This window comes from Culex quinquefasciatus, chromosome 2 (assembly GCF_015732765.1).
Source record: "Culex quinquefasciatus strain JHB chromosome 2, VPISU_Cqui_1.0_pri_paternal, whole genome shotgun sequence".
In the NCBI taxonomy this organism is placed as follows: Eukaryota; Metazoa; Arthropoda; class Insecta; order Diptera; family Culicidae; genus Culex; species Culex quinquefasciatus.
Genome location: NC_051862.1, coordinates 16221187 through 16236987, shown reverse-complemented (window position 1 = coordinate 16236987; position 15801 = coordinate 16221187). Strand labels below are relative to the sequence as shown.

The 15801-nt window shown below is 34.3% G+C and overlaps 1 protein-coding gene across 1 annotated transcript; it reads right to left on the bottom strand.

Annotated features, from left to right (window-relative positions):
- Positions 1–7426: 7426 nt before the first annotated feature.
- LOC6051897 (fibroblast growth factor receptor homolog 1) lies at positions 7427–11612 on the bottom strand. Its single transcript, XM_038257576.1, has 3 exons — positions 11398–11612; positions 9768–10692; positions 7427–7447 (listed from the first exon to the last, which is right to left on the bottom strand). The coding sequence occupies exons 1-3, from the start codon at positions 11610–11612 to the stop codon at positions 7427–7429; spliced, it is 1161 nt and encodes a 386-aa protein (XP_038113504.1).
- Positions 11613–15801: the final 4189 nt, after the last annotated feature.

Here is a 15801-nt window from a genome sequence, read left to right as displayed (position 1 = left end):
ATTGAGGAATGTTTTAATTATAGACGAGGGCGCGCGCGCGCGTTTTCTATCAAATTTGAAAAAAAAAAGTATTCTTCTTCCAGTTTCCACAAAAAAACAACAACTTTGGTCCCAGCGAGCGCCTCCAGCGGCGTTTCTAAGTTATGTGACAGTAAAATAATCAAAAATATTGCCTTTCCTACTCGTTTAAATTTCACCGAAACCAAAGCTCCGCTCACCCAAAAAAGGGGTCTCGGGATGGATCCACGGACATCGTTGCATAAATCGTTGTGGGCCGTCGTCGAAATCAAACCGGCCAATGAACTGGGTGAGTTTTTTTTTCTCTTCGACAGAGTGGCGTTGTTGCAGCAATAATCGTGAACATAAATATTTGTCTATGCGCTGGAGCGAAATTGTTAAATTTTAGTGGGAGATGGAAATCAAAATGATTGAAGGATCAATCTCACTGAAGAGATGTTACGAAATGAATTATGGAGATCTTTATTTTGTTTAAGTTTAAAATATTTCAGGGGTTGTTTGGACATATATAACTAGCATACGGGTCAAATATGAGCACTCTTGCTCAATGTGGAGTTGGGCAATTTGGGACTTTTAAACGTTAAAACACCTAAAAGAAAAAAAATGTCTGTAACTAAGGCAAATTTCAATATAATCTCAAAATTAAAATTAAAATCCTGAAAGGGCTTTTTACCGGAAAGCTCGTTCAATTTCCCTTAAGATTGACTTTAACTACATTTCAATTGGAAGTATGGGCTCACAGCAAGCTAATTGCATTACTCATAACTTGAAACAGAATATTTCTTCAGTGTAGTTCAGTGGATGGTATTAACCTGGATAGTAAATTTGCTTAAATCATCAAAAAACGATTTATTTAAAAGTGGTTAAAGACAATCTTATGGGAAATTGGACGAGCTTTCCGGTAAAAATATTTACGAGACTGCAAAATCAAGTCTGTCATATAGAAATTGTCAAAAACCACCGAAAAACCTATTTTTCCAACATATTTATTTTTAAAACCGTTGTAACTTCACAAGGATTGGTCAATATGGAGACTTTTATGTAAAATTGTCTGGAGAATCGATTCCCGTGTTCGGTTTTTGAAAATTTTGACGATTAGACCACTTTTCTCAAATACAGTTCTAGTTAATTATTTTTGTATTTTTTTAGGTGAGTTGCTCCATCCTGCATTTTTTGTGAGTCTTTTTGTATCATCTTAGGCGATTTTCACAAAAATTTTGAACGAAAAAAAATCGTGGGCTCCCCTTCAAATTTGTCTTTTAAACTTAAAAATCAAAAATTAAGTGTATTTTTTTCGGAAAGCCCTTCAAATTTCCTACAAGTTTGTCTTTGACAACTTTTTGATACGATGCATCGGCTTCGAGAAACAGAAATATTTAAATTCCAAATTACAAAAATATTTTTAAAAACTTACGCCCTTCTCAAATGTCATTATCGAGTGAAACTGTAAAACTGAGTGAAACTGAGTTAAAATTTAAATCAAAAAGCATTGGTCATAACATTTCATATTGTTGCACCATTTTCAATTTATAGCAACTTTTGATTAAATCGTGATTTTTTTTACCTTAAAAAGTCACGAGCAAGCTTGACCTTCCCTTAAAATATATATTTTTGAAAGTTCCTACATATTCGCTTAGAAGACAGCCATTGAAAGGAAAGCAAACAGGAAAAAATGAAGCTTTTTAATGCAACCTCTGCAAAATAGTGTTGATTTTTGAGTGACTATAACTCAACAAATATGCGGCCAATTTTCATATTATAAACTATCATAAAACGTACCGTTCTCTAAAAAAATATTTTTTTAAGTCAACCCTAACAAAATGATACAGTAAAATTTTCTGATCTTATCGAAAGAACATATTTTTTGAGATGGTCAAGCAATTTTAATGCCTAATGTCAGGTTTTACACAAAAAAATAGTTTTAAGTGGTTGAGAATGGTGCACGATTTCAAATTTAATATCTGGTACTTTTCGATTGCAAATTTGATTTTACATATTTTTAAAGACAAACAAATTTTTCCACGTTTTTCAAAATTTTAATTTATTTTCGAAATCCAAAATGAGATTTTTCAAACATGGTTAAGATGCAAGATGCACAATTAAATATTTTGTATGAAAAGTCGATTAAAAAAAAATGTATTTTTTCAGAGTGTAATTTTTATTTCCTGAAAAGTCTTGGGCAAAATTTTAATATTTGTTGATACAACCGAATTGGATATAAATAACTTTTCCAAGCTACAGATTTTTAAATATTTTAGTAGCCTTTTTGTATAAACAGCTGTCAAAATTGCATGGAGACTTGATGCCAAATGTTTTACTTGATCATAGAAAAGGCACACACAGAGTTTCATAGAAATTAAAGAATTAAAACACATATTTTGGAAAAAAAAAATTACTTATTCATGAGAGAAACCTGTGTCATATTTTCAACTCGCCATATTTTGGAAACTATTGCCTCGATTTTAAATTTTGGAAAATGAAACTTTTGTAAAATTTTCTGCACTTTTATTTTAAAAATAATTTAGTTAAGAATTAATGGTAGCCTTACGAAAGTGCCATGGATACTTGTTTTAGACATTTTAAAATGGATGGCTTGATGTTTAAATTAAGAAATACGGAAAGTTTTGTTTTATTCCATTGCATTTTTTATAGAAGTTTTTAGGGGCAAAAAAATGAAACTTGAATTGACGAGTCATGGTTTCAACATTACCAAAATATCTCAGTATTGAAATTTTTTCGCAAAAAATCTTTTTGCAATTATTTATAGCAAGCATATAAGATGCTAATAGTAGTTTATGCAACAAGTTGCAAAAAGAGGATTTTTTCAGCACGAGTCGTACATTTATCCAACGAGGTTCACCGAGTTGGATAAATACGACGAGTGCTGAAAAAATCAAGTTTTGCAACGAGTTCCATACAACATTTTTTGCAATTCCGAAAAACGCCCGTCGAGTGAAATTTTAAGCCAAATATCCATGTATTTCGTCAATAAATCGTTTGAATCAAAAAAGTGTTGAAAAGTGTTAGTTTTCGAAACAAGTGCTGAAAAGTTCAACTTTTCAGCACCCATTTCAGTGCTGAAAAGTAGAACTTTTCAGCATTTATTTTGAAAAGTGTTGCTATTCGATTCTGTTATGTTTGGTACAGAAAAGTAGGCTATTTCGTCGTTCAAGAATGACAGGAAAAGTAAGTAGTTTCACGACGGAATTGCAAAAAAAATAATTATCAACACAAGAAAAAGCATTTTCAAATATTTTCAGCTAAACGTCTATATTACGATGCAGGTGTGCTCTCTTGTACTAAGCTTGCTGGGATTCCTATCTAGATAGTACAAGAGAGCACACGGGCATCGATTAATTGAAATTTTGAAGTTTTCTAATTTTTTTTTGTTTTTGCCCCCCGATTTTTCGGTACGATCATAAAGTTTGAACAATATTTGCAACGGCCTTCTTAAACTATTGAAGTTTTATGTATCGTTCTATTCGTAAATAAAACCAAATATTCTTTTCATAAGTTATATTTATTATTGAAACTTGCAAAAAAAACAGGTTTTGGTACCTTTCTAATTAAAGTTCATGCGTTTTTTGCCCAAAAACCGACCGTCACAACCGTGTTCCCACATGGCACTGCACAGACCCAATCAAAGCCAATACCCGAATCAACCATCCCAAACCTCAAAAAACCGGTGGAAAAACAAATGTGAAAATTAATTAAGAAATAAACGATTGACACCGATAAGGCCCATAAAATAGCCAAAGTAATTGTTGGCGGCGGCGGCGCGGGGCATAATTCAAAAGTGGCTCAGTTTGCGGGATTTTCGGACTCCTTCTTGGCTCGAGATCATTACGGACGCGTCACGCGGTGTTTCTGGCGGCGGCGGAGGCCACCCCCCGGTGCGAATCGACAGCCTCGTTGAGGAATCGCACGACGAGCTGCTGCCTGATGATGAGTTCGATTCGACGGTGTGTCTCGTTATGGCAGTTTTGTGATAATGATGAGTTGGAGGCTGAGAAACAAACTGAGATATGCTAATATTGGACGGACGTGGCGTGTGCGGTTGATGAGCGACCGTCCCGGGGAAGCTGTGTGTGAAGGAAAAGATGACCGTTGACCGGGGGATGTGAGTGTGGCAGATGAGCATAATTTACTGCTGATCAAAGTGGGGGTAATTGTGGGAAATCACACCGATGGGAAAATATGGATTGTGGGGATCTATGTTAAACATGAACTATTGAGTTAAGGTGATTCAAAATGGTAATTAACCGTGGAAACATTAACATAAAGCCTGACAGATATCAAAATTTCAAACATAAAAATATAAGTTTTAGTTATAATAAACACTTTGCAAATAAAACTTATTCAGACTAATCAAATATCAGTTTTTTTTTGTAAGTTCATCACAATACTTTCCCTTAACTTATTAAACTTAGAATAATAAAAATTTACAAAATAGAATAAATTTACTAATCGGTTTGGTTTTTCAAAAAGGTGTTGGTTATGATGATGACTTTTTAGATTACAAATAATCGGAAAAAACTCAATAAATGTTGCTATACAAAAACACTTAATTTATTATTTTAGATTTTATTGACATGTTTTAAGGAACCTAAAATGCATCTTTTGCGATTTTTAAAATCTGGTACCAGAGTTATACATTAAAAAAAAGATTTTTGTAAAACTATAATTAAAAATGGTCATAGAAATTTCGGTTCTTGTTGAATTTTTTTTTTTGTGTCCAAGAAGTCATTTTGAGCAACTTTTGTTCTACAAAAAACTTTACTTGTCTTATTTCATGTTTATCTTGTTCCATTTTTAGTATATTTATTAACAATTATCTCGTTCAGTTTTATTTATTTTTAAAGTATTGGGCTTATTCTACCATCGCTTATCATAATCTTTTGCTTTTTTAGTTTTTTTTTATGTTTTTACAGTCACTTAAATTTTTTACTCGTTTTTCACATTTTCTGCTACTTTATTAATAAATTATACAAAAATGCGTGAAGTCATTTTCATATAACAAAAATTACTGTCTGCTTATTTGTACATAAAACTTAGGAAATGCTTGAAGAAAAACTAACTTAATCCACCTATGTGGTTGGTACCTTCCTCACTTTTTACCAACAATGGGTAATATGAGCGGTTTGGACACATACTTCAACTATTTTTTTTAGATCCAGAAAAATAAGTACATAGGTAAAACTTAAGCGGTAATAACTCGAGACAGGGTTGCCAGATCTTCAATGTTGTGGACTCGTTGGAAAGGTCTTTCAATTACCTAACAAACGATGGGTCGGATGATGGATCCGGACATCGTTTACATACATTTAAGTGAGATCCGGCATCAAAAAAGTACAAATATATCACTTAAGTGGTCATAACTCGAGACAGGGTTGCCAGATCTTCAATGTTGTGGACTCGTTGAAAAGGTCTTTCAATTGTCTAACCAACGATGGGTCGGATGATGGATCCGGACATCGTTTACATACATTTAAGTGAGATCCGGCATCAAAAAAGTACAAATATATCACTTAAGTGGTCATAGCTCGAGACAGGATTGCCAGATCTTCAATGTTGTGGACTCGTTGAAAAGGTCTTTCGATTACCTAACCAACGATGTATTGGATGATGGATCCGGACATCGTTTACATGCATATAAATGAGATCCGGATATATGAGAAAACACATTTTTATACATAACTTTTGAACTACTTATCGAAACTTCAAACAATTCAATAGCGATGTATGGGACCCTAAACCAAGTCGAATGCAACCGGTTTGATCAAAATCGGTCCAGCCAGTGCTGAGAAAACTTGGCAAGAATTTTGAACACATACATACACACACACACACACACACATACACACACAGACATTTGTTCAGTTTTCGATTCTGAGTCGATAGGTATACATGAATATAGGTCTACGAGCTGTTTTTCAAAAGTTCAATTTTCGAGCGGGATTATAGCCTTACCTCAGTGAGGAAGGCAAAACACATTCAAATTTGACCCTCAAAAATTAATTAAAACAAGTTAAACTTCAAAACCTGAAATTATCAAAAACTTTAAAAGTTTTTATTTCCAATGATTTTTTAGAATAAAAATATTTTTTTCCGATTAAATTCAATGTTTTAAAAAATGTACATGCCAAGGTATTTTTTATATGTTTTTTTTTTTTATAATTAAAGAATAATATTTAAAGAAGATAAAAAAGCTCAACAACAAAAAACATTTTCGAAAATTTCCAACAATTTTCTGTATCATTGGACTTGCTGGTTGTTGAGCAATTCACTTAGAGTTAAACAATCTTAAAAAATAGTATTTCAGTTCTAAACTATACAGAAAAAAATCATGGTAATATTCATCAGGAAATGTTGACAGATTTTGTGTTGAAAAAAATGGGTAATATAAAATCAGAAAACGATTAATTTTCAACAGATTCTGGTAAATTTTCATAAGGTTCAAATTTTCACACATATTTTAGGTAACATTACTAAAAAAAGAGGTAATATTCAACCTACCAAATTTTCAACATCCCAAAATTAACACAGGTTTGTTTTCAATGACAAGTAGTTATGCATCTGTGGCATTTTCTTTTTTACTTAAAAAAATATTAATGTAAAATATGCTATAAAAAAGATTTTTTTAAATTTAATTTTATAATATGCTTCGTTTGAATATTTAAAAAAATGAAAATAGAATGGAATATTTTTAAATTGCAAAAAAATATCAATTTTACAAAAAAAACCCAACCTAATTGTTTTTGAAAAGATATTTATGCAAAATTAAAAATAGGAGTTAAACAAACGGAACGGATTCATAAATTGCACTAAGTATGGTAGAGAAGTGCTCAAAAAACCTTTAAATTTTTTTTTAATTTATAAATGATAGTTTCCACAAAAATTACGAAAACATTGATAAAAAGGATTTTTTATAAAGGATTTGAAAACTCGCAAATATTCATGTTATTCTAAATAAAAATGAATTTGAATCGGAAAACGGACTGTAAAATACTATTTTCTGGACAATTTTTCAATAAGGAAAGCTAAAGGTTTTAAAAGATACTGAAATAGAACTCAATAAAATGTTAAAATTTTTAAGCATTTTCAGTAAATCCATTTTTTTGTTTGCTAATTTGGACTTTTTTTGGTTTTTGTTTTGCCTTAATTGATTTTGATGATAACCAAAATGGTTAATTCTATGAACATATCAATTTCTGTTGAATTTAGATCAAACTTGAAACGTTTTACTTTACTAAACATATAATTTATATTCATTTTATTATTGCGGATTTCAGAGATTTTTAGACAATCGTGCAATTTGTGGAAAGCTCTCCAACAAAGTGCGCACCTCAAACTACAGCAGAAAAAAAACTATCCAAGACTGTTCTAAAGTGGTCGAAAGCAACAAAGCTCAGTCGAGACACTCACCACTCTAGGCGAGAGGGGGGGAGAAGGGGTAAGATTTCAAGTGTGCAAATATTTGGTGTGCAGATATTATTTGCAAGGGTGGAGAATTTGGTGCAAAGTGTGCAATAAACGTTAATAAATTTTGTTCGCCAAACATTAAATATGGATATTTTTCAATCAAAGCATACTTTTATTTTTAAAAATTCCAAAATAAGCAAAACATATTTTTTTTATGAAACTTTGAATCATGATTTTTTTTTGTTATGACTTTTCCCTGAAATGGTTTAATCATTACTCAAAACTTTGCTGAAGATACAATTAGCTAAAAAAATCCGTTATCAACAAAGTTTGGCCTTAACAGAACATAATTTTGAAAAAAAAAAATATTTAAGTTTAATGTCTATTTTTTATAAGACCAATGCGATTTTTTTTGATTTTTAAGCTTCACCTTGAAATTATCAAAAATATTATGAGGCAAAAAATCAATTTCTAATATAATGTATAACTTTTTTTTTCATGTTTCATATTGAACAGGACTCAGTAAAGGTTATTGAAAAAAAAAAAATCGTCGATATGTTGCAATTTTTAGCAGGAGAATTTTAACAAGCAGCATCACGTGATACTCCCGGGATATTTTTTTAATTTTATTTGTTTTCTTTCATAAATAATACGTTAAAACTAGAATGACAGGATTACAAACTCCTCTGCTTTGTTTAACAGTCTCTCTCAAGCCTCAAGTCTCTCCACCGTCCAGTACTTCTTCCAAGAACTATCATATTCATAACGACACGAAAGTGGATCGTTTTCCACGTCTCTGGCTATTATCCGCGAACTAACTCGGGGCAATTGTCGATTTTTCTTGGCTCAGTAACACCCCATCCCTTCTCCTGCGACCCTCCTTTCTCACTCTCTTCAAGAGTTGCATTTTAGAAGCCAAGAGGAAACCAGTCGATGCAATTTTCTCATCACGAACCTCCCGCTCCAAGCGCCCAACTTGATGGTTCTGGCAAAAGTTGGCTGGTTCTTCATAATTCCCCCCTCCTTCCTCCTCAACCAACGAGCAGCTCAAGACTTTCCCGATTACTGGGAGAGCCGTCGCAGTTTTAATGCCCATAACTATCATCGCCGCATGAACATCGCCGCGAGAAGCTTTGCAGCATGAAAGCTCGCGAGTTGCATCAGGCTGACTGACTAAGGGGGGCGGGTTTTGGTCAGAGAGGGGAGGGTAAACGAGCTGATGAAAACTCCGAGACCGAGCAAAGATGCGCTATTGATTTTTCTTCAACGACGGCGGCCGCCAGCGCTTTGTAACCCTCAACAGAAGTTTGCTGTGGATGGGTTGATCAATATTGGCGCCGGCCTTGTCAGCAGGTAGATCTTGATGTTCTTAAATAATTTCTGGAATTAAATTCTTATTACAATTTTAAATGTAAGCCATGTGGTCAAGGGTTAATAAGACCTCAAACCGCCGGGGAACGAGTCTGGGGTCGAGGGAAGCAAACTACATACCCTGGCGCTAATACTTGTCGAAGACGCGTCCTCGGCTATTAATGTTTGCTTTGGGTCGGACACGTTCTGGCCATTTGCAGCTGCAAGAGCAGCAACCGACCGCTATATCAATGAAAACTGGCTGACTTCGAGGAAGCGATGATGCTGCTGTTGGAACCAATAACGCAGAAGGAAGAAGAAACCCTTGAGGGCAGTAAGTGCGCACTCTGCTTTCTCGAGAACGTTGTCTTAAATTGCCACTAGATTGCGCAATGCAACCACAAAGTGAAGTGGTTTTGTTGCTACACCGCTCTTTGATGGGCGGGGATGTTCGTACAAATGACCAACGCGAACTAGTTCGGTGAATGAGGTTTGGTGTGTGATTTTCGAATTTAATTATTTTTTCGTTATTTGTCTAAATTGTTACAACTTTGTTTTCCAAGTTTGATAGATATTTAATCATAGAAATTTTATATTTTTTTAACTCTTTTCCCAATGTTCATTATCAAGGATATAGTATTTGATAAAAAAATGAATGCTCCGTCCTCAGTAACAAATAAATAAACACCATTGAGCATGACATTGGACATTTCTCATAACGAATTGATTCAATGCTGTTTGATAATTCAGCAGTGCGGTGAGAGTATTGGATCAGAAACTTTTTCGTATACTTGATCATAGTTCAGTTTTTGAAATTACGGTAACCACGAATAATGTATTTTCGATATTATGTAAGTACCACTTAATATTCAAACTCAATTCTTTTATTTCGATTAACTTTGAATACCGTTTGGAATAAGTTGGACTTAAACTGGGATTGCCGGCATTATGATTGCATAATTCAATCTTGGAATCACCTCCACATCTAAATTATTCCCTAATCTAGTATTTTCTAACACAGCACTAATTTGTTCAAATGTCGGACGATTTTCCGGGTTGAACTCCCAGCATGCCTCCATAAGTTGATAAATCTCGTCCGGACAGTTCGTCGGCTGCTCCAGCCTGTGGCCTTGCTTCAGATATTCCAGAAATGATTGCCAATCAGCCACAAACTGGTACGGGTCTCGTCCAAGCGTCATAATTTCCCACAGCAAAACTCCAAACGACCAGACATCAGTCTTTGTGTTGAAGAATCGTTCCTCCAGCGATTCCGGGGCCATCCAACGGATCGGTAACTTTCCAGACGTCATCTTCCGATAGTACTCCTGGTTGTGGACATCCCGTGCTAGTCCAAAATCGGCGATCTTCATGACGAGTCCTTCGCTGACCAGAATGTTCCGCGCGGCCAAATCACGGTGAATCAGCTTCATCGACGAGAGGTGCTGCATTCCGGATGCGATTTGTGACGCAAACGACACAAGTTGATTGGTGGTGAGAGTTGTTGTACTTTCAGATCGATGATCTTCGAGAAAGCTCTTCAAATTTCCATGGGCTGCATACTCCACTATTACGAACAATGGTCCGTTCCTGGTGCAACTTCCGAGCAAACTGATGACATTAGGATGATTTCCAATCTTTTTCATTATTTCCATTTCACAAACCAGATCTTTCACGTCATCATCTGTGTGTTCATCCTTCAGCATTTTAACTGCTACTGGAGTATCAACACCTTCAAATAGCAGTCCTTCAGCAACAGCAAAAACGACATTTCCAAATGCTCCTGCTCCCAGCTGATTGGCTAGGGTTAGTTTCTCACGTGGAAATTCCCACTCCAAACCAACATCATACTCGTATTCCAAAACTGCAGCAGGCTCATTGCGTGTCCTCACAGCCGTCAATAATCTGCTCGTTTCAATTGAAACTATTGGAACTTGAAAGCCCACATAATCGTTATAGTTAGGTTCATTTCGAACGGTCACAATCTTGACCAATCGTTCGTAATATTTTTTGTTCAACCTCATGCGCCTGTACACTACAACCGACACTAGAGCTAAAATAACCAACATAATACACAAAGTCACTATTCCTGAGATGACTGCACCTGATAAGGTCTGTGGTAAAACCTCCAAGTATGCACTTTTATAAGCAATATATTTATAGTTATAATTTGTTGTATCATAAACCCCTGCTACACACGAGTACCATCCCGCGTGTTTGATTTCGACTCTTTCAATAAACATCTGTCGGTCCTTATTATGCTTAACTATGATCTGATCTTCACCCAACTGCTCATAATCTTTATCACTGTTGTACAAATCAATCATTGTTTTCCTTGCATCACTTTCATTCATAAATCGCTGCTTGAAAAATACAAACATGTTGGCGTAGTGATGATCTGCCGATAATGTACAATCAAATACCGCCCCAAGTCCCTCCTCAACCGAAATGTTTTTCATTGAATTTGCTTCGATTTGAAACGTCAGTTGAAGCACAGTTGTCGAATAAACGCATTCAACGCCGTTGCACGCATGACATTTGTACTCTCCGTTGTGATAAACGCTTGGAATTAAAATTTCAAGTGATAAGTTCTCCCTTCTGATACCGTACGCATCCTTTTTCAGCGTGTTTCCGTTGAAAGCCCATTCGATTTCTGCGGGCTTTGGACTTCCGTCAAAATCACACCGTAAGATCACCGTTTGCGTCTTGTTTTCTATATGAACGGTGTGCTTTCTGTAGCTGTAGGTGCGTGTTAAGAATAAGGTTGTTTCAGTTTCTCCAACATCCGTGATGATTTGCTCCGTTGTGGATTGGGGTTGAGCCATTGTTCCATAAGAAAGCAGTACGATAAAAACATGTTTTTGGGTAAAACTCATCCTGAACCCTGTAAAAAAGTTTACTGTTAAAACTGATAATTCATTCTTTTGTGATTTGAACTTACATGAAAACAGTGGAAAATCAGTCTCTTGCACAGCTTTTTGACGTCCACTTCACATAAATCACTGACAAGTTTTGAACATTCGTTAGTATTGCAGCGTATTTAAATTAGCACAGTACAATGCAACTCTGCACCCTAGTTCAACTTTCATTGAAATTTATCCTTCAAGTGTGGAGTGAATCACAAGATGTTTACAAGGCAGTTTTACAAGCTGTGCAATCCCCCTAGAAATCGGCCGGTTTTATTATTTTGTTTTTTTTTTGTATTTTTTTATTGTCTGAATTGCTTTCCTTATTAATTCCCTGTTCATAAGAAATATGAATATAAAATTTGCTGCCAAGTTATGGATTTTTGAAAAAAAAAATGTTTTATTTTAGAAAAAAAAATATAAATTTTTGCCATCAATTTTTTTTTTGGTTTTTGCAATCGAAAAGTAGATCATAGATTTGTTGATAAAACGCACCGTTTTCAAGATAGGGAGAGCCACCCTAGTAACATTTTTAACTTACAGGTTATTTCATGGTTCTTGAAACCTGCATATAATTTAAATAGGCTTTTATGGCCAACTTAAAACCTAAAATATTACTAGGGCATTTAATTTTTGATTTTAACTTGAAAATTATCGTTTTAATTTTTTTTAAATTGTGTCAATGATTGTCAAAGTCCATTCCTAATTTTTTTTTTTTCAAAGAGTTCTGAAAATTTCCAATAAAATTACCTAAAATTTAAGATAGGACCTCTGGTTGCTGAAATACAGCGAATAAAAGAAAAAGAAACAAAAAAATATGTTTTTAAGTCTCATTCAATGATTTTCACATTTTGTATTGCCAATACCTCAGCAACTAATGATTCAATTTTCAATGATAAGAAATTAAACATATGAAAACTTTAATGATCTTTAAAAAAATTTTTTTGATAATTTAAGAATCAACACTAACCGTTCAAATTTGAAATGTTGGTCTTGATTACAAAATTTTCAAAAAATCTTTTTTTTTTTGGAAAAATCACAAAATTTAAGGAATGTTTAATTTTTTAACATTGAAAACTAGTTGCATTGACCATTAGTTTGCTGAGATATTGGCATTGGAATATGAGGGAATGTTTGGATGTGACTCACATAAAACTTCAATTTTCTTGTTTCTTTTTTTATTCGCTGTATTTCAGCAACCAGAGGTCCAATATTCAATTTTAAACAATTTGATTGGAAATTATTTGATTTTTCCGAAAAAAAAATCTGGAGCCACCGATTTCTGTCATCGCCATTCCATTTAAATGGGCAGTTGATTTTTTTCAAAATCGGAAAACAAAAATTTCCAAGTTAAAATCAAACTTTTCGATTTTTAATTTGATTTTAACATTAAAAACTGAAGTTTTATTTTTTCGACTTTATTTTTCTTTCCAAAAAAATATATTTTTTAAATCCTTTTTAACATGGCGGCGAAATTTATGGCTACTTTTCTATGGGTTCGAAATTTGTGGCTTTTTGTCCCCTAAAAAATATATTCAAAAAAGTATAAATTTGGATAATTGAATTTTAGTGAAAAAATAAATAATTTAAAATCGGCAAAATAAATCCAGGTACCGTTAACCCTCGTGACATTAATAGGATTTCAATTTAATTTTTGGATTTTTTTCCAGCTGTTAGTGTTATTCTCAAGATTATGATTTGTAAAACAGGTACTTGGGTAGGCCACACATGGTCCATGCACTAGTTCTGAGTAAAAATTTCGATTTAAAAAAAATAGATGCGTTGAAAATTCTTATTTTGAATTCCGGAGTGATTTTGATAGTATGAGTTACGGAAATTGCTTTCCGCATAATTGATCTATGTCACCAACATCGTCAGCACAGCCGACAACAGTAACCCAAACTGCGAACAAAGCTAAACTTCGTTTACCTCGCCGCGATTAAAGCAAGTAGCTCGATTAATGCTCCGTGTGGTGACCGCGTGTATCTACACAAGAAGTGTGACCGATAAGCTTGAGACTTCCAACCTAACTGAGCGCGACGCGATCGTTCATCGTGCACACGAGTCCACTGCACCGGAGATGATTCCGCACATATAGTTGCGCATTCAATGTAATTATTATATGCTTACCAATAAAGGCATCCACCACATCTCCCTTTCTTTAATATATTTATTTAATTTTTTAGTTGTTATTCAACTTTACTGTAGCAATTTATTAATGTGTTAACGAACAACCAATTTTACTGTGTTCTTGTAAATCTTTCATTTTCAAGGCGGAAATTGTCAAGATCCAGTGGACTTAGTTTCTCTATTTCACTTTAAGCAACTACTTTAAATTTTATTCATGTTACAAACATTTTGGTCATGGTACTTGTTTTAGCCAATCTACAAATATAATTTTGTTAAACTTTTCCTTCACATCTTCCCTCTCTTTCCCGCTTTTGAAATTTTGCAAACTTAGATAGACAAAAAAAATCATCTTTAAAAGATTTCCCGATAACCAAATGCGCTAATCGGTTACCTAATGAGCGATTAATAATATTATATCTACATTTGAGAAGTGACTGATCCTGTCCTTATGTATGCTATTGGCCTGTGACTATTATTAGGATGCGTGATGAGTTCCCCATTCGTTAGCTGAAGACATTAAAATCAAGGTAATCCAACCGTTTTTCACTATCAAATATGTTTATTGGACTTTCAATAACTCGATGTCGGTTTTCATCGCCGTTTTTACTACTGAACTGAATACTCATAAAACAGTCAAACACAAAACACCTAGAGGAGATAAAATGGAATGGAATCATGGCAACATCGGGATCGTTAGTCGAAACCGCGATTGCCGTCTTGGGCTGTAATATTTTTCATCTCAATTAGCGTTTTAAAAATATCAAAACTTTCAGTTCTCAATGAACACAACTATCGTACGAAAATTCTTTTCTCGAATATCACTGTTCTTTTTTTTCCCGTTCTGATAATATTCGCGCCAATCACGTTTTATTTTTCTCACACACTCGTTTGACATTTCCTTTTTCTTACTCATTTCCGCTTTAACAATCATCCCCTTCTACAGTTTTAAACCACACAAACCACCTAAAAACCAATTTCGCACAGCGCATTTAACTGAGGCGTAATGCGTTGTCGGTTCCAAATCGCTCTCTTACAGTCTTTCAAGGTGATTTCCTGAGAGAATGAAAAACTCGGGAATGAATGCGCGTGGTCGAGGAAATGAGAAGTAGTAATACAAGAGAACATTCTTGCGGAAAACACGAAACAAAGGAAAAGATCTAGCAAACCATAGTGACGGTCGCTACACTCTCTGATATTTTGGTGCAGGAATGATCATATGATACAAGATATGATACCTAATTTATATCACTCATTTTCAACACTGATTACAATCAATTCCACAAACCTGCTGCGATAATAAACCATTACCAGGATGAGCCCACCGATGAGCATTGGTCCCAGGAAGTTAAATGGTGAATCCGACCAAGATTATACTGGAATGATTCTCACTTCAAACTCAAGTCGACTAAATATCTGAACTAGACTACACACTATTCCTACGCTAACACATTCTCTTTACATGTTAAATCACCAACATCATGTTAATAACCTCGCATACAAGTTTAAACTCGATATTCCTCATATTTCACTCCTTCAAATTTGATACTATTCCTTGCAACAACGATTTGACCTGTTCTTCCACTTGAAAACTGAGGAAACTTTGACTGTTCGATCATGATCTGCTTGAGTGTCCTATATTATAACATCGTCAACAAACAGATAAACACCAAAACTTGAGGAAACTTAATAGAATGCTTTCTAAATATATATAGAAATATCTGGCTAACAGTTTAAATTCAATGATTAAGTCAATCGGCACAGACCCCAATCGGTAAAATTTGGTGATGTTTCCGCTATCCCTTTCAAGCTCTACCCGAGTAAACGCCTGACTTTGATCAAACTATACACATAATCTCTCCTTCTAATAATCTGCTGAACCACATTAAATTGGTAGTACTGTTTGTTACTCACCCTCTTAGATGACTCTTTCACTAATCTGTTACTTACCAAGCAGTGCCTACTAGTATCTTTCGATCCT

Excerpts from the sequence above, each read along its gene's own strand:
- LOC6051897 (XM_038257576.1), bottom strand. The coding sequence starts at position 11,612 with ATGGCTCAACCCCAATCCACAACGGAGCAAATCATCACGGATGTTGGA. Across the intron at positions 10,693-11,397 it reads AACACGCTGAAAAAGGATGC|ATTATTGACGGCTGTGAGGA; the intron begins GTACGGTATCAG and ends TGAAACGAGCAG. Across the intron at positions 7,448-9,767 it reads GGAATAATTTAGATGTGGAG|AGTGGTGAGTGTCTCGACTG; the intron begins GTGATTCCAAGA and ends CCTCTCGCCTAG.